General features: G+C 43.0%; 3 protein-coding genes across 3 annotated transcripts; 1 reads left to right on the top strand and 2 right to left on the bottom strand.

The window, feature by feature from the left end:
- Positions 1-1,408: 1,408 nt before the first annotated feature.
- Positions 1,409-3,575, top strand: SERLADRAFT_454986 (uncharacterized protein; the record flags this gene model as incomplete). Its single annotated transcript, XM_007312532.1, has 4 exons — positions 1,409-2,803; positions 2,864-2,943; positions 2,998-3,082; positions 3,139-3,575. 4 exons carry the CDS (start codon positions 2,644-2,646, stop codon positions 3,438-3,440), a joined length of 627 nt encoding a protein of 208 aa, XP_007312594.1.
- Positions 3,576-8,521: 4,946 nt separating this feature from the next.
- Positions 8,522-9,154, bottom strand: SERLADRAFT_404764 (uncharacterized protein; the record flags this gene model as incomplete). The annotated part of the gene is made up of 1 exon (XM_007312531.1): positions 8,522-9,154. One exon carries the CDS (start codon positions 9,152-9,154, stop codon positions 8,522-8,524), a length of 633 nt encoding a protein of 210 aa, XP_007312593.1.
- Positions 9,155-17,680: 8,526 nt separating this feature from the next.
- On the bottom strand, positions 17,681-18,094 carry SERLADRAFT_432320 (uncharacterized protein; the record flags this gene model as incomplete). The annotated part of the gene is made up of 2 exons (XM_007312530.1): positions 17,681-17,947; positions 18,005-18,094. The coding sequence occupies 2 exons, from the start codon at positions 18,092-18,094 to the stop codon at positions 17,681-17,683; spliced, it is 357 nt and encodes a 118-aa protein (XP_007312592.1).
- Between the last annotated feature and the right edge of the window lie 843 nt (positions 18,095-18,937).

Raw genomic sequence — 18,937 nt, 5'->3', positions numbered from 1 at the left:
GGACCTTTCCTTCCTTTTCATTCTCCGCTTTAACCTTGTACACTTTAGCTTTCACACATGGTGCCACGCAGCACTTCCCCTTTTGTTCAAACTCCTCTTTCTTGCGCCGCGTTGCCTTCTTCTTATTTTAGATACAACTCTCTCACACAGTGGAGCTGGTCATGCGGGCTAGGCCCCATGACATCATCAGCCACTAACTTTATCAACTGTACAGTACATAAGTACAAACACTCTGTATTAGTATATATACCCCAATAAATCCAGGAGACTCCTCAGCGAGTCCTCCTGTTGTATACCAACAAACTCTCTGCAGCCTAAGGGGTAACCACTCCCCATTCACTACCTTTATAGTGTGTTCCTGTGTGCGCCAGAGTAACTAACTCTTGGTTGTTACACCTAGAAGGCTTAGTGGTAGCTCGGATGTTCAAGCTGACCAAAATGAATAGGTTACAAACTGTTACAACCAAAGTTTTTATACTCTGGTGCATAGTGAAGACAGGCAAAGAGGGGAGAATGAAGGAGTGGATAAACTCTTCTGGATAGGAGCGAATTAGTTGATGGTATTCAACAGGAGGACTCACTGAGGAGTCTCCTTGATCTATTGGGGTATTTATACAACTAACAGACTATTTGTACATATGTACTATATAGTTGATGAAGGTGGTGGCTCATGATGTCATAGGGTGTAGCCTGTGTGACTAGCTCCACTGTGTGAGAGAGTTGTATCTAAAAGGTAAAGGAGAAGTAGTGTAGCGTGAGAAAGTGAAGATAGAAGTAGAGTTTGAAGTAAAGGAAAGTGCCACATGGCACAAAAGAAGGTTGAAGCAAAGACTGAAAGTAGGAAGTCCAAAAATTGTGTATTGTAACACAAACAGGTGAGTATTGATTGTATTACTAATATTGGAATGGGGAAAGTGCTAGCAAAGCTACTCCGTACATTGACACCATTACAGCAGGTGTGAGTTCTGGTTCTAGTGAGGACCACCGACAATCCCTCGTTGTGAATCATGAAGGAGGAGGGGTAGTGGAAGATGAGGATTTGGAAGAGAAAGAAGAGAAGAGACGCTGAGGGCGCTGGAACACATTGCTGCCGTATCAGAGGATGTATGATGTATTTACATACCGTCAAGAAGCACCCACCACTGCAACGAACAATCCCCACTCGCTGCCTCTTCTACAACATGTCCTCTAGCTTCTTATTAGTAGTTCATGTGCCTCTACATTGACAAGCTACAGTGTTGCACAATCATGCATCACTGTTGCATGTCAGCACAGAAACATGTAATTTTCTGTTGATGTTGAGAGCATTGGTGGCACGGCGGGATGCTCTGGAGGGTGCTGGAGGACGTGGTAGGGGTGAGCATGTCATACCTGCGAATAGATACTGTAGAAGACACCAAGGGTGATTACGTGAACCTGTATGACAAGATAAGATGACACAAGTGTGCTTGATGACTCACCATAAGGACGTGTATATGTGCATGTAGCTGTCCTTAGCATGGGTGAGCAAAAACTAGGTGCTCATTTTTCCAAGTCCACCGAGATATTGAGGAGATAATAAAAGATGCGGGGAAGCAGTGTTCCCCTCTTACTAGAGTTGCATCAAGGCATCAATATCAATTCTAATTACAGGCTTGTCGTGGGAACATCAGGTGCAGAACCCTCCTCAACTAACGTTTAGAGTCAGGGACTCTGAAAGCATTTCATGCGAGACTTGAAATACTTCCTGTTCATGGTCATTGACGGTAAATGCTGGCGGCAACTTCTAAGCGTAATACTTCATCTCTGAGAGCCTCCCTTCCTTCCTCAAGCCAGCGACAGTATTCCACAGCCCTGAATAAAACACCGCTTTTACCCTTGCTCCGTCCTTTGCCTCTCCCCCCACTGCCTTTGGGTCTACCTCGAGTTGGCATGTCAAGGATAGGTGCACCAACAGGAGCAAGTAACGATATAAGTTGAGCATAGCCATCGCGAATGGCATTTCTGCGCTTTTGCTCGGACAGTATGTGGTTCAGCCTCTTCTGAGGGGTAGACAGTGGTGGCTTTACTCGAGACGTCACCTGAGAGGAGACACTGTTTGGAGTGGACTCGGCTACGAGAGAGGGCTGGATGGAGTGTGAAAGTGGTATCGACAGCTGATCAGTGGATCGGAGTCTGGCTTTTGTGCTGAGGCCATTGAGGAGGTCGTGGGTGGATGGCTGCAGTGAAGCAGTTGAGTTAAAACATAGCGGTAGAGCAACAGGTGAAGTGCTGGTGGGCGATGGTGGATACACAAATTCACGATTGGGATGTTCGTTTGCAAGTGGGTCACAGTCGAATTCCCAGTTAAAGTCGTCGAGAAAACCAAGTAAATCTGTTTTTTCTGAAGGCGAAAAAAGGTCTGCGGAGGAAGGTAAAGGCAAAGATGGGGCGGGGAAAAGGCCTAAAAGGGCAGGGTCAAATGTGAACTCGAATTCAGAGAAGGGGACAGGCGGCTGAGGCGGAAGGGAGGACATGGTCGCGGTAGCGGAATGAAAAGGTGTGCCGGTTGGACCGGCACAAACAGGAATAAATAAGTAAATAGCTAACCGCTCCGACGACCGTGCGGGATAACTTATATACCTTCTTCCCCGAACATCTACGGACCCTGCCCGCCCCGCTACCATGTCGGCCCTCAGTGAGGCATCCACACCGGCCCAAGACACGGCTTCGGCCTCCATTGATACACAACAACTTCAGCAACTTCATGCTGCAGATCTCCAACAGCAAGGACAACAGCTCCCAACAGGCGCGAATTCGTCAGCGAACGAGGGAGGGAGAAAACGTCCGTCGGACTCCGTCCCTTCCATTTTTTCCCCTCTATTCATCGCTGTTCAATCTATAGCTAAGGCACCTTCAGTCCGACGAGCATGTACCGCATGCCATACTGGAAAAACAAGATGCAGTGAGGTATTACCCTGTCAGGTCAGTTACTCTACTAATCTCGATTTTGCACCCTTCTCACCACAGCCATATCAGAGCTGTCTGAAGCGAGGTTTGGGAGCAACCTGTGCTTATCCTGATCCAGATACTCACGACCAAAACTCGTCGCACCATCCACCAGGTTTGTGATATCGCATCATCTCTGTCGCGATCGATTGTAACCTACCTCAGCTGCAGCAGTACCAGCATTCGCCGCCCCTCCTATAGGCTATGTTCACGGTGCACCCAACCTGAACCACCAACAGTACTATGATTATAATGGTGCTTTCACTGGCGCTTCTACGTCCACCTTCAGACCGAACAAGAGACCACGTAACCTTACAGAGGAAGAAGCGGCAGCTATCACACGCAACTTCAGCCGCGGCGACTTTTATGTAGGCACCAGTGCTCCGGTTCGTATTGATCCCCGTCTACCTGTTCGTCTGACACTGGGAGAAGGCGATCATGTGCATTTCAGCATCACGGAGACGCTGGGGTAGCCACGGGTTTCTTGTGCTTTTTCTTTCTTTCATCTATTGTACTCGTTATCGCTATTGTGCTTTGTAGTCTTACCTGATGTACCGTTAAAAGTATGTTCAATTTCAACATCTCGAAATATTGAATATTGTTACAATGATCTTACGACGACAAGATACATACAAGTCGCCATATGGCTTTAACTTGAGAAAGTAGAATGAAGCCAAGTCTGCCATCTCAGGTGACACCACTGTAGAAAGTCAACTCGTCATTTCAACTATAGAGACAGATCACAAGATTCAGACTCTTTGGATAGCACCAGAATTCACTTTTGCTCCTCAGTCCCAGTCGGAAACGACAATATTTAGGCCGATAGAAAATGATTGTCACCGAATATATCATTCTGTATCTATCTAAATACCAGAATGACCCTTTCAATTCTTAGAATATTATTGTCAGCTATTGTAGAATATTTACACTGAATATATTGTTTTGAATCATTGTCTTTCTTTGATTTCAGGACCATTCAGACTCAAAACCATTGAAAACGAAAGCTATTGATTTATTAGTAAGCATCAAAAACAAATGAAAACGAAACACAACAAATTACAGCAATTCACTCGAAATAAAATGATATCTGCCGAACCAAAATGATTATAATGATTATGCCTTTGCATTGAGTTTCTAGAATCAAAATAGTATGATATTAGTACTAGCAGACCAGTAAAATATTGTGGTACTCACCATAATAGCAGCATCTAAAGCATATTTCTAAAATAAGGGTTAGCAAATATACAGAGAATATGAGAAACAACCTTACCCGTTGCAAATCCTCCAGGAGGTCCTTGTAGAAGATGTTAAAGTCCACCTTGTGTCTAGTGGGATGATCTTGAACCCCATTTCTAGTCCACAAGTTCCTGCAGACCTGCAGAAGAGTCAGTTAAAATTATACATAGGGCCTTGCTGTAAAAAGTTCATGGTGGTACTGGGATGGAGGTGGTATGAGGACTGACAAAACCGGATAAACCCGGTCTCTGCCGAAGCAGTCATTGTTCTCCATGGAGCATAGCCACCACTCCATGGAGTCACCATTGTTCTCCTAGGAGCACAATTGTACTCCTAGGAGTCATTATACTATAGCGAGTAGCACCTCCGGCTATAAGTAGTAGGGGGTTTAGTATAGAAATACCTCAGTCATTTCTATAGCCTCTTGGGCAGCGGCTGAGGTATGTTACATTACATTTATTAGAGATCACCTTAAACTAACATCCATTGTAATAAAACTAAGTGAAACTCAGCCGCTGCCCAAGAGGCTATAGAAACGACTGAGGTATTCCTATACTAAACCCCCTACTACTTATAGTCGGAGGTGCTACTTGCTACAGTATAATGACTCCTAGGAGTACAATTGTGCTCCTAGGAGAACAATGGTTACTCCATGGAGTGGTGGCTATGCTCCATGGAGAACAATGGCTGCTTCGGCAGAGACCGGGTTTATCCGGTTTTGTCAGAAAACCTACCTCCTCAGAGGATCCTGAGATCACCTGGATACTTAAGGATGAGAAAAAACATGGAATCATCCAGGACCACATCTCTGATGCCCTCCTAATGAGGACTGAAGACCTCACCAGCTCCAAGGAGTTATTTGATAAACTTGTCTCACTCCATCAGATGTCCAACATTGCCTTGGCCTTTTATTCATTCCAGCAACTCACCAAATTGTCCTGGGATGGGACATCACCTATCCAGGACCACATTGCAAAAATCCGGACAATTAATTCACACCTCTCTGGAATGAAATTAGGAGTTGATACCAAACTTATGGCCGCTCTTCTCCAATCTCTCCCATGCACTCCTAAATGGAAAATATTTCAGTCATCGGTAATCAACACGATTGAAGAAAATAAACTTACCTTTGATGCAGTTGAGATCCGGATCACTGCAGAGGTTGCACGACAATCAGGAAAGGCCCCTGGAGGTTCCAAATCAGCACTCAAACCCGAGGAGAAGTGGTGTGACTTCCACAAAGTAAATCACACAACACCTCGGAGTGTTGAACACTTCAGCCAGCTGGAAAAGGTCAAAGGAAGAAGGGAAAGGAAAGACACAAGGATAAAGGAAAAGAGAAGGAAAAGGCAAATACAGCGGAGCAATCATCTGGATCTGACTCCGAGGAGGAACAGAGTCATATTGCATTGGAACATGTACATATTTCCAAGCCTCTTGCTAAACCCATTCAAGCTTACCTTGTGTTGGAACCCAATAAGACCAAAACAACAATCATCATTGACTCCGGAGCAATATCCCACATGGTCCCTCACCGCTCCTGGTTTGAGCCAGGAACATACCATGTTCTGCATCCTCCGAGGACAATCAGTTTTGGGGATGAATCCTCTGTAAATGCCATTGGCATTGGAGCAGTAATCCTACAAGCAACTGTTGGCAAAAAGGACTACAATATTGCACTGTCAAATGTCTTACTTGTGCCAAACTTCACTTTAGCACTTGTGTCTGTCCACAAATTGTCCAAAACAGGGTTATCAACACTTTTTCCAGCAGGGTCAAACACTTGTGAAGTTTGGAAACAGGAGGAACTTATCCTCACTGCCTTACACAAGTGAGGACTTTATCACATCCAAGCAAAACCCAAAATCAACCCGGAGTCAGCTTTTGCAGCAGTAGATGTAAATTTATTGCACAGGAGAATGGGACACATTGGAATGGACCGCTTGCAATGAATGGTTACAAAAGGACAGCTCCAGAACATAGACACCCTTACCGGAACCCCAGAGTTTTGTGAACCTTGCGCTTTAGGAAAGATGAAGAAATTACCTTTCAAGTCCACTGGAGGAAACCAAGCCAAGCGCTCCATACAAATTGTGCACATGGATGTTGGAGGACCAATCAAACCAACTTCCAGGGAGGGTTTTTGGTACTGGATTATCATTGTAGATGATTTCTCCAAATTTCCATGGAGATATTTCCTAAAATATAAAAGTGAGGCACTGGAATGATACAAGCAATGGAAAGAAGATGTCCAAACATTCTTCCGAACTCATTAGGGAGAAGAAAACTTCACTCCACTGTATACAGAATTCCTCCGGAGCAATGGGGGAGGAGAATATACTGGCAATGTATTCAAAAATCAACTCCGAGGAGATGGTGTCATCCAAGAAACTACAGTTGCAGATACTCCGGAACAAAATGACATTGCAGAACACATGAATCAGACATTGGCTACATTAGCAACCACTATGCTCCATGATTCCAAGCTCCCAAAGTCATTTTGGGTAGATGCCATGCAAACAGCTGCATATATCACAGCACGCAGCCCAGCATCAGGACTCCATGGAAAGACCCCATATGAAATACTGTTTAAAAGGAGAGTTGATCCAACTTTGTTTCGCCCTTTCGGATGCCAAGCATATGCCTTGATTCCAAAAGACAAAAGGCAAGGGAAGTTTTACTCCAAGGGGCGCAAAGCCATAATGATTGGCTACACACATGGAAAGCAAGCCTACAAACTCCTAGACACTGAAAAACGGACTGTGTTTTCCAGTCGGCATGTCATATTCAATGAATCCGGAAAGGTACAAAAGGATGACACTGCTCTCTGAAACACAGACACTAGCACAGATCAGTGGGAGGGATTCATTCCAAAGAATGCTTACTATCCAGACCAAAAAATATTGGAGGAGGATAATCCTGACCCTTGGATCCGAGATCCAAATGAATTGCAAATGGAACCACATCTCCAAGGAGATGTTCCACAAGCAATGGTACCATATCAGCATGAAGATGTTCCGAGAGCAATGGGAGCACCTGATCAGCTAAGACACCTTCCACAACAGTCTCTACAACCAAGACCTGAACACTGGCCATCTTCAGAACGGAAACCCAAAGTAGAGTCACAGTCAGTGGGAGGACAGCCCCTCAACATACAGCCAGCTGATGTGGAAAAAGTCCGAATACAGCTAGACAGCCTGTCCATTGGATCAGCTTCTGGAAGGCATACAACACCTCAGAGGAGTCATCCAACACCTCCAAGGAGTCACCCAACGCCTCCGAGGAGTGATTTAACACCTTCAGGAGTGAGTGGGGCAACACACACACAAATGCGTCTACTCCCTGGAGTACCTGCACAAGTTCCTAAAAGAGCAGTCATGCCTGCTGAAGTCCTAGGAGTACGCAGAAGCAGTGGCCAGACCCGTCCTGCAGACAAAAACCAAGATTATCAAAGGACTCTAAATGAGGAACAGTCTTGAAAAGAGCAGCATGACAACTCCATGGAGAAATCTAATACTCATGAGGTTCATGAAGAAACATCTGATACAGAGGAGACATTCTTTGCTGGAATAGCAAGTACCGGTCCATCTAACACATACCTTCCAAGGACACTAAAGGAAGCCTTATCATGTCCAGATGGAGAATTATGGAAGTCTGCCTTGGAGGAGGAACTCCTAAGTCTCAATACTAATGCAGTATATGACACTGTTCCACTTCCGAAGGGAGTAAAACCCATCTTATCAAAACCTGTGTTCCGGATCAAGTTTGATCAAAACGGAAACATTGAGAGATACAAACTCCGGATTGTTGCACGAGGTTTTACTCAAAGGGAGGGGATTGATTACCAGGAAGCTTTTGCTCTGGTTGTAAACTTAGAGTTGATCTGAATTATTCTAGCCCTGGCAGCAAAGTACAACCTAGAACTTGATCAAATGGACGTATCCACAGCTTATCTCAATGGAGAACTTGAAGAAGAACTGTACATGCTTCCTCCATGGGGTGTTCCTATCCAACCTGGATACTGCTGGAGATTGAAGAAATCCATCTATGGATTAAAACAAGCTGGTCGTACATGGAACAAAACTTTTGATCGCAAGCTCCAGGAGCTCGGTTTCACAAGACTAAATGCAGAAACATGTCTCTATGTATTCCGGGAAAACAAACAAATATGCTTTGTTGTTTTCTATGTAGATGACCTCCTACTAGGAGCTTCATCCTGAAAATTCATGGATATCACAAAAGCCAAACTCAAATCCATATTCAAAATGCGGGACCTTGGAGAAGCAAAATTCCCACTTTGATCTGATTGGCTTGCTGACTATAGTTGTTGCTTTGATTGAGGCATCACCACTAGCCATAGCTGCCTGACCTGTTCCTTGATAGTGTGGGTCATCTTTGAGGCCTTGGTTGTCTTCACCGTGACTAACCGCAAGAGGTTTGCTAGCCACCGGTTTCTCGTTGTGGCTGTCCAGATCAAGGTCCTCTCTACAACCTCCGTAATCTTATCAGTGATACCCAGCCTGTCTTTTGTAGCTCCGATTCCCATATAAGTGTTGTGATCACCAAGGTTGCCAGCTGTTACGGGATTCTCCTCATTGTCGAGACTGTAAAGGCTGTCTAGACTGTCCTGTGAAACCTTGACTTTTTTGGGTGTCGCACTATTTGTCGGTTTTTCTAGCTTGTGTTTGCCAATAATACATGCAGGCACCACTCCATTGGCTTTGTCATCTTCCATTGTCACATCCAAGTCCCTTTCTTTTGTGTTTGCATACCAGGCCGGGTAGTTATTGGAGATGATTTTGGTCAGTTTCCAATTTCCTTCGCAGTAAGTGAGTTCCGGAAATTTTTTTGAGATCCCACCCAAGCAACTATTTTTGATTCCAAGACCTGCCGCTGACCGACCACGTTTCCAGAGCAACTCCCATCTCCATGAGGTATACAAAGGAGTCATGCAGCCAAGCCCGGATCAAAGTCGCTCGATCTCCATCGATGATTTCTCCATCTATTATCTGGACAAATATTCTTTTGGCGCCAAAGAGGCCTGTAAGGTTCTTGTAGCTAACAATAGGTTGTAGCCATGCCTGTAAAATATCTACCAGTCAATAAATTCTAGTTACTACAGAAAATAGTCACATGAGTCCCTTGTATTTCCCATTTATTAATTGTAATTCTTTTTGGCATTTGTACAGATCTTCGAGTACCTGCTGATGGACCCTTTTAGGAACATACTGAGACGCCTGTGAGCCCATGTTGTAATCTATTTTAATAATTCTGTTGGAGCCTAGGTAATCAATGCTACCTGAACTTTCTTGATCAGAGTGAGCAAAATTAATTGCTACCGATAGATATAGCGGTACAAGTCTGTTATTAATTGGCGATGGATGGCAAGGAGAAAAAAACAACATATTCGAGTCTTTGAGTGAAGCAGATGAGGACAATGATGAGAGAGTGCTGTTAGACATGGTTATAGGAGACAGAGAACTTGGGAGAAAAGTTGGGGTTATTTTTTAGGTGGCCGTGTGGGCCAAACCCATGTGATTTCATTTGACTGGGGTAATATACTAATAACAATCTCACTCCCATCAATAACACTCCTCACAATAACATGTTGATATCTCAAGCCAATAATATATTGGTTTTGCATGTAGATAATATACCTCCTGACTGGGATCCAAATTCTATTACATTCACTCCAAGCGGAACCTGGCCCTATGGTAAGCATAATCTTATCTATATCTAATTTTTCTCTCAAATGGCGTGGAAAGACTTTTGTGATCAAAATAAACAGTACAGCTCTAGTTGATCCCGATCGTACATTGACTGATAGCATTTTGTAAGTGATCTGATTGTTTTACATGCTTATTTTACTTAATATTCTTTCTAGGAAACCCTTGGAGGAGCCAGAAGAGAAATCTATCATTGCATAGCCCTCTGTGCTCCTGGTACAACATTGTGACCACAAACACCACCCAGAACATCAACCTTTAGTTAATGGAACACTTCCAACCATAGGGTACCAAGTTTATCGCGCACGTTTGGCAGATAGGGCTAGGATTGTTTAAAGGCAGATGGATATTTCTGGAGACAAGAGGGAGGGACATAGTATCAAGCGTAAAAGAGACAGTACATAGATCCGAGTAGACACTGTATGTATATGAAATTGTATGGTTAATTATTAATCATCTACATTCCCATCATTCTCGTCAGGTTCTGTGTGACCTCCTATGATACCCACATCTAAACCAGGTTTCTCCACACACAATATCTATCCTTGCCTTGTAATTGATGTGGCACCATAGCGACAACAGCTAATATTGATTTTACATCAATAACACACAGCCCCAAATCACCTTGGTGTTTGCAGGAATAGACTGTAAAGAACAAATATTGTAGAAGTTCTTCATTGGGGTGAGACCATAAGGAGACCATTGCAATGGTATGCATGTTGTCATTTACTGTGAGCTGCATGTAATATAGCACCTCAGCAAATCAAAGGCACCCGTGTAAGTCAATCTATGCAGACATGATCAGCAAAAGAATCACAGGTAACTTAACAAAAATAAATCACCTTGACATGTCGTGAAGGTCGAAGAGTTTGGTCGCCTGGTGTCTTTTCCCCCCAGACGCATTGGGAAATCTGACCTGTTGGTAGGCAAATTCTGGCCCATTTTTGTACACAGGTGTTAAGATAAAATTTGAAGTGACGGGCTTTGGCGAATACATTGAGACTACAGACTTCACGTTCACAAAGAACTCATGTAGTGCGGTCTCACTTGCACAGGAGAAGATATCCATTGCCAATGTTTTTAGCTCCTCGAGGTAATTAGACAACAGGTGCCAGATCAGGGATTATAGCCTTTAAGGCATTGACTTGCGCACGGAGAATAGCTCATTGGGATAAATTGGCGAATGGATTAGAATGTTGATGAATTTCTTGCCCTAGGTTGCCGATCATTTGTTCCATAGTCCACTACAAGGAATAGATGGGAGGGCCTGCTCGGACAGCTTTGGAGGCTATATGTAACAGTGAGTGAAGAGCAGGTTGGATAAAATGGAGCCGGTTGTTGGCATATCATGGACACTACTATATATTTTCCATTCTTTCATTTGTTTTCATTCAACTATTCCGACATTTTGATATATTACATAAGTTTCCTAATTAGGATATAGAAAAGCGCACTCATCCTAGACACCTCAGTCATTTACCAGAAAGACTGAGGTATAGTAACATCATTATTACAGTTAAACACATACTTACACATTTCTTTATAGTCTTTTCATTTACAGTTCTATTCATCACATCAGGTTATGAGCCCTGGTGACATGACTTTCACCGGCAATGCTTTGAGTGCTACTTTTCAAACTAGCAAAGGATGGTTCGAACTGGATCTCATACAAAACAAGAGTCACTACTGCTGTTGGAGCAAGAGGACTATCTAGATTCCTACTAGGATCTGCCAGGTAGCTACCTATCAAAAATTACAATTATCACTCGGCAGGTGTAGCTAAACTGGATGATGGAACAGTAATAACTGAAAAGCAAATAGAGGAGTATGAGGCTAAAGTGAATGAATATGCCCAAAAGGAATGCCTCGTCACACAACGACTATACTCAACCATACACGACAAGACCTTAATCCAGATACAGGACAGGATCTTGGCAGCTGCAATATGGGACACTCTGACCAAAATGCACAAAGGCAAGTCAGAAATGATGCAAGTGGATATTCAATGAAGGCTGCAGAATCTTAGATGTCCTGAAAGCGGCAATGTCAGGAGCCACTTGGGGGATATGCTAAGGCTAAAAGAAGAGTTAGCTAGCATGGGTGCTCCGGTAGACAAAAAAGACTTTTCAGCAATGATACTGTCTTCACTACCAATTTCTTACCGCCCTCTACTATCATCAATCACTACTGCAGCTCGCATCTTGAAACACCCACTATCTTCAGCAGACCACAGAAGCATAGCCTCAAAATCCAAAAGGGAATCTGCTATGGCTGTTAAATCATATTCAAAGATGACGAGGCAAGAGAGACACAAACACTTCAAGTGTACAAACCCCAAATGCCCCATTAAAACGGGCCATACAGTTGAATACTATTATAGACCGGGTGGTGGAAAGGAGGGCCAACGTCCTCAAAGCCAAAAACCTACCACTAAAGCACCAGATACAAATCCTCCTGCCCCAGCTGCAAATGTTGCTACCACACAAAGTGTCACAAATGATGAAGTATATGCATTTGTTGCAACAGCCTCTCAAGCATCTTCATCAAATCCATCATACAATACTCTGGTAGACTGCGGAGCCAGCAATCATTACTGTCCAGATAAGCACTTGTTTGAAAGCATCAGCTGCATTAATCCTATCCCAATCGCATTAGCAGATAGCTGAACTATGTATGCCAGTGGAAAAGGCACAGTCATGATCAATCTCCCAAATGGGACAGCTATTCTCGTGTGCAATTGCAAGAAACACTATATTGCCCAGAAATGGCCCAAACACTCATCTCAGCCAGTCGTATGGACAATGCTGGATATGCTATACACATCGAGAACGGTGCATGCATGATAAAAACTCCACTGCCACAACGGAAAGTCATTGCTATAATACCACAATCCAAAGGACTGTATCAGTTCTCAAAAACAGACAAATGTGGCACGCACGAAGCAAATGTAGCAAATCAAAGGCTAAACATGAATGAACTCCATAGAAAGATGGGTCATATTGGACACAAAGCAGCTGAACACTTGATAAAGTCAGGAATGGTCGAAGGAGTAGAAATTGATCCATCAGCTGCTGTAAAATTTTGTGAGCCTTGTGTCAGAGCTAAAGCCCAAAGGAGACCATTTCCCAAAATTAGCTACACTCGTGCTACAACATATGGAGAACACCTCCACTCGGACCTATGGGGACCTGCCTCAGTTGAGGACATAAAAGGCAAATGATACATGCTGACAATCACGGATGATTACTCTCGTGAATCACATATATATCTGCTCGCCCACAAAAACAAGGTCCTAAGAATGTACCAATCCGTCAAAGTATGGTTCAACACTCAAAAAGATGGTACCAAAGTCAAACACTTCAGATCTGATAGGGGCAGTGAGCTCACAAGTGATGAATATAATCAGCATCTAGAAAAACAAGGAACTGTACGTGAACTTACCATTCATGACTTGCCCCAGCAAAATGGCGCCGCAGAATAACAACACTACTCGAGCTAGCTCGAGCCATGCTAATATCTGCTGGCATGCACAGAATGCTGTGGGGTGAAGCAGTTAAGCACACAGTTTGGATCAAAAACAGATCACCTACAAAGGCCCTAAAAGGCAAAACACCATATGAAATGGTATGTGTACAGCCTACATTAAAGTCCTAAATGCGGGAAAACTTGAATCCCATGCTAAGATTGGAAAATGGGTAGGATATGACTCAGAATCAAAGGGGTACCGCATATATTGGCCAGACAAACGCACCATTTCCATCAAACAAGATGTCGTTTCCAATCCAAACGAGCAGCTCGAACCACTGCCGCAAAATGACCCGCTTCTGCTTGATGCGGTTGAAGAACCGGACAAAAACAACCTGCAAATGAATCCATTAGCAAGCGAGGAACATGAGGACAAGGCACCTGTGTTTTTGGCACAAGTGCTAGCCTAAGACAAACCGGCGGTCCTCAAACCAGCGCCAAACCCACCTAATGAGCCTCATCCAGTCAAACAAGGACCCATCCACCCCATTCTCAAGGCCCAGGAGCATCCACATTGTGATCAGCCAAAACCTACACAAAAATGGGCGCGCAAACCTCGCATGGACATCAGATACAGAGGAAAGTAAGGCAGCGACTCACCAGTATGCTATGGCAGCGGCTGACGCAGCTGCCAAGTCGTCCAAAAACAACTCACCCTCTATTACCGAGGCGCTAAACGGGCGCTACAAAACGGAGTGGTTAGCAGCCATAGAAGAAGAGATAAAACAGATAGAAAAATTGCATACCTGGGACCTGGTGGAGCCACCAGTGAACGCTAACATCATTTGCTCGCACTGCGTGACACGAATCAAGCAAGGACCAAATGGAAACATCCTAAAATATAAAGTGAGATTGGTTGCAAATGGTAGCACCCAAATATATGGGACAGACTACACTGAAACATACTCGGCCGTCTCACAATTGACAACAAATTGTCTTGTACTCGCTCATACAGCCGCTCTCAACTGGGAAATCCATCAGATTGACATCAAGTCAGCTTACCTCAACGCAGAAGTGACTGAGGATGTATATATGCAGCCACCAACAGGATATCTGAAAGCGAACCAAAGAGGCTTGGTCTGCAAGTTAAAGAAAGATCTATATGGATTAAAACAGTCTGGAAAGCAATGGTATGAAAAGCTTACCACAACTTTCAAAAGACTTGGCTTTGAAAAATCTGAATACAACCATGCACTATTCATCAAATATAGCAACAGTGGAGGCATTATTGTCTCTGTGTCTGTCGATAACAAGGCAATCGTGGGAAGTTCCAAGGAGCTAATAGAGGGTTTTAAGAGCGGGATAAAAGAAGAGTATGACATAACGGACCTTGGTGAAATCAGCTGGCTGCTGGGAATAGAAATCAAATGAGACCACATAAACGATACCATCTCACTCAGACAACAAGCCTATATTGATACAGTCCTAAGAAGATTCAGCCTGGAAAAAGCCAAACCGATCTCTACTCCCATCAAACCAGGCCTTCTGTTCGACACAACACAGTCTCCCTCGACAACAGCCATATTGGAGGAAATGAAAAACATACCTTACAGGGAAGCCATAGGCTCCCTCTTGTATCACTCTCTTGCAACAAGACCAGATATATCCTTCGCCATCTTGTCTCTATCACATTTTCTCCAGAATCCAGGATGCACACACTGGGAAGCAGCCAAGCAATTGTTCAGGTATCTCAAGGCAACAAGAAACCATTGCTTACTAATTGGCCAGAACCAGGAGGGACTCATCAGTTTCACAGATGCCGACTATGCCTCACATGCCCATAGGCACTCTATTTCTGGCTATGTTTTTCGAATAAATGGTGGTGCAGTATCCTGGAATAGCAAAACCCAACCGATAGTTACTCTATCAACAACAGAGGCCGAATATGTGGTGCTAACACATGCAACAAAAGAGGCAATTTGGCTCAAGAATATATGGCTGAAATAACCAATAATCCATTGCAACCACCAATCCCTCTGCACAGCGACAACCATGGTGCTATAGAATTAACAAAAAACAATGTGTACCACTCAAGGACCAAACATATTGACATCCACTTTTATTTCATTCAACAAACTGTAGAAAACAGAGTTATTCAAATATTCTACTGTCCTACTGAAGAAATGCCTGCAGATTGCCTTACAAAACCACTGGCTCAACCCAAGCTAGAATATTTTGTTAAGATGATGGGAGTGAGTTCAGTTTGAGGGGGTGTGTTGGCATATCATGGACACTACTATATATTTTCCATTCTTTCATTCATTTTCATTCAACTATTCCGACATTTTGATACATTATATAAGTTTCTTAATTAGAATATAGAAAAGTGCGCTCATCTTACCTTAAACACCTCAGACATTTACCAGAAAGACTGAGGTATAGTTTCATCCATCAGGAAAAACCCTTTTGCTATATAGCGCTATATAGCCACCACCTATATATATAAATGCATTTGTAGAAACTATAGTACTATCAGTGCAATCATAGCTCTTATAGCTCTTATAACACAGTAGTAGGCAAAAATTTAACCAAGGGGAGAAGTATCTATAATCCCCTCAAACTCTGGATTAATCTAATAAACTTGTTCAATAATAGAAAGAGGCAAGAAGTGTTTGGAGTCAAGTATATTATTATAGGCAAGTTACTATAAGTGCTCTTATAGCCTATAGCAGCCTACATAGCTCCTATAGTTGTAAAGGTCATAGTTATAATATAGTTCAAGGTGCTTAAAAGGGCTAATAAATCATACAGTATTAATTATTTATGTAGCCTGTATTAATGAAATAGTAGTCTGTATCTTTGATATTTATAAAATAATAATAATAATTTATCCAAATATAAGTGGTGACAATGATTTAAAAAAATCTAAGTCCATAAAAGGTCAAAATATAACACCTGTATAATATATTTTATAAGCTCTCATGGTGTAGTGGATAAATGTGATGTGTGGTTATAGGTTGCTTAGTCACCTAAAAGCTGACTAGCAGGTTGAGAGTTCAAATCCTGTCTGTGTGAATTTTTTTTTATCAGCCATACAACAATTTCCAACATCTATAAGAGCATTTATAGAGATGAGTACTAATAGTGCTATAGAGCTCTATATAGCTACCCCCATTTTTCCTGATGTCATTATTACAGTTAAACACATACTTACACATTCCTTTAGAGTCTTTTCATTTACAGTTCTATTCATCACATCACCAGTTGTTTTGTCTCTGGTAGTATAGTGCTTCAAACTCTAGTACAAAAGTTGCTAATAAATTATGAGCTTGAGTGATATTCTCAACCTTGATTTTGTGTTGATGCATAAGACAAACTCCTCGTACAAGTTTACAGAAGTTGCTCCAATGTTTGACTGGCAAGATTCCATACAAAAAAGCAGAGCCTAACCCGTATATATATAGTAAGTTTTCCCAAGCCTTGTATCCACTCGATATCTTCTCTGCAGGGTCTTGGGGTAGACGGTCAAAGGAGCCTGGTAGATGCTTAGCAGCGCTAGCTACATCTCTACCATGTTGAATCCATGTTTCTCCTTACAATGTAGCCCATGTCCAAAGATCCTTGTTGTCTGTTTTGTCACAGTCTAGTGTCCCGCGCCAGAGGGGAATTAAGAGATCAGGGATGTTTAGGGACACAAGATGCATGAGATCAGAACTGAACGAGTTCGGAATTCCAAGTATTTGATTGGTTGCCAGGCCTAAGAATATTTCCGGCTTGCTGAACCCCATTTTTAAGCATAGTTTCCAATATTGTGACTCATTTTCTGCAGCTGTGAGAGTGGTAAGATTGTCAAGGTACATCTGTGATGATACAGCAGGGAAATTGTAAGGATCAATGTTGTTGTGAGTGCAGCCAGAGATATTGTAATCTCCCGATGGCTTGAGTAGGGCTGGGCTGTAGTGACTGCTTTGAGCCTTGAGTCGACCAGGAAGTTCACAATATAATTGACAGCCAAACTTGCCACTGTGCCATGGCGGGGCCATCTGCTGTGACAAGTGCAAGGAACAATTTTGATGTGAATACGATGTTTCTTGAGGCATCCCAGATTTATAATCCTTCACGTTGGATGGCAAATAAATGATGTAGATCTGGGAATAAGAAAGAGTCAATGTTTTTGGGTTTGTTCAGCCCTGGGATGTGATGTTTTTTTTATATCGTTTATCTGGGGAAAGGTCAAACACTACCCTGATATATATCTAGCAGTTTGATGTTTTCTTCCCGTATAATTAGGCACCGTCCATTAAGAATATCGGCACTGGGTTATTAGGTTGAATATGGCCATCCGCGACAGCATTGAGGTAGTTGCTACCAGCAAAGATGTCGTCATAAGCACCAAGAACGCTGTCATTGAGCTCTAGTTCTTCAATAAGTTCCTGAGTACGTGACTCCCAGTATCTCATGTTATCTGCTCTGGCCGAGTCACACCATAAAACTTGGATTTGAGGGCCTATGGGCATGGTGTGGAATTGCTGAAGCGATACCTTTTTTTCCCCCTTAGAGCAAGCAAGTATGGCTTCATCATATCTAGGCTAAAGGCACATGGGACAGACATCGAGGTTTGCAAAGGGACCCGTATATGCAAGGTATGTGTTGACGCACATGTCATGCATAAGCGGCTCAACACTGCTCAATTCGGCCATACAATGCTTGATACAATAGTGAGAGTGGATCTTTAAAGGATTTCCTGGATGTAAGCGGCGGTAGGCGTTACATATTTGATTGTAGACCTCCTCTGAAGCGTTGGGGGTTGCTATGAAAAGATCCGGGGCAAGTCATTTGTAGGGACTTTTGAGAAGACATGGTTCTTGTGGTGGGTTTTGCAGGCGATCAAGGGCCTCTGGGTCAAGTCGCATATGGCTGTCTTCGAGGTGAGTGTGACAACACCAACAAGACACAGTCTTGGGGCACTGGAGCACAATGAAAACAACACTCAAAAGAAGAGGAAGAGGTGGGAGTGGTTACCCATTAGGTTTTGGCAAGTTAGTTGTTGGTAGACAACAGGAGGACTCGCTGAGTCCCTCCCCATGTATTGCTCCAGTATATATACTAAAATACATGAGGTACTGCACAGTTGTAAGTAAAATTTAAAGTCCAATGTCTAGCATGTGACCGGTCACATGATGAGTCTAGACACTGGTCATGTGACTATGAAAAGTCCGAAAATGTAAAGTAAAGTAAATGGTCACATGACTGGTCATGTGACTTGGAAAAAGTAAAGTAAAAGTACAAAAAGTGAAGTGTAAGTAGGTGCTGGTATGTCAATTGTAACAGTGAGCCTCTTTTAAGACATTGATGAAAGCCATTGTGATCTTGATATCATCAAGTTTGGCTAGTTTTGTGAGATCATTTACATTGACAATTTATTAATATTTACAAAGTCGGACAATGAGGCTGAGCATAACAGGATCGTGCAAGAAGTCCTTTGACACTTACAGGATCGGGACCTATTTGTCAAACACAAATGAAGGAAGTGAACTTCCTTG

The sequence above is a fragment of the Serpula lacrymans genome, assembly GCF_000218685.1.
Source record: "Serpula lacrymans var. lacrymans S7.9 unplaced genomic scaffold SERLAscaffold_1, whole genome shotgun sequence".
Classification (NCBI taxonomy): Eukaryota; Fungi; Basidiomycota; class Agaricomycetes; order Boletales; family Serpulaceae; genus Serpula; species Serpula lacrymans.
This window is presented reverse-complemented; position numbering and strand designations above follow the sequence as displayed.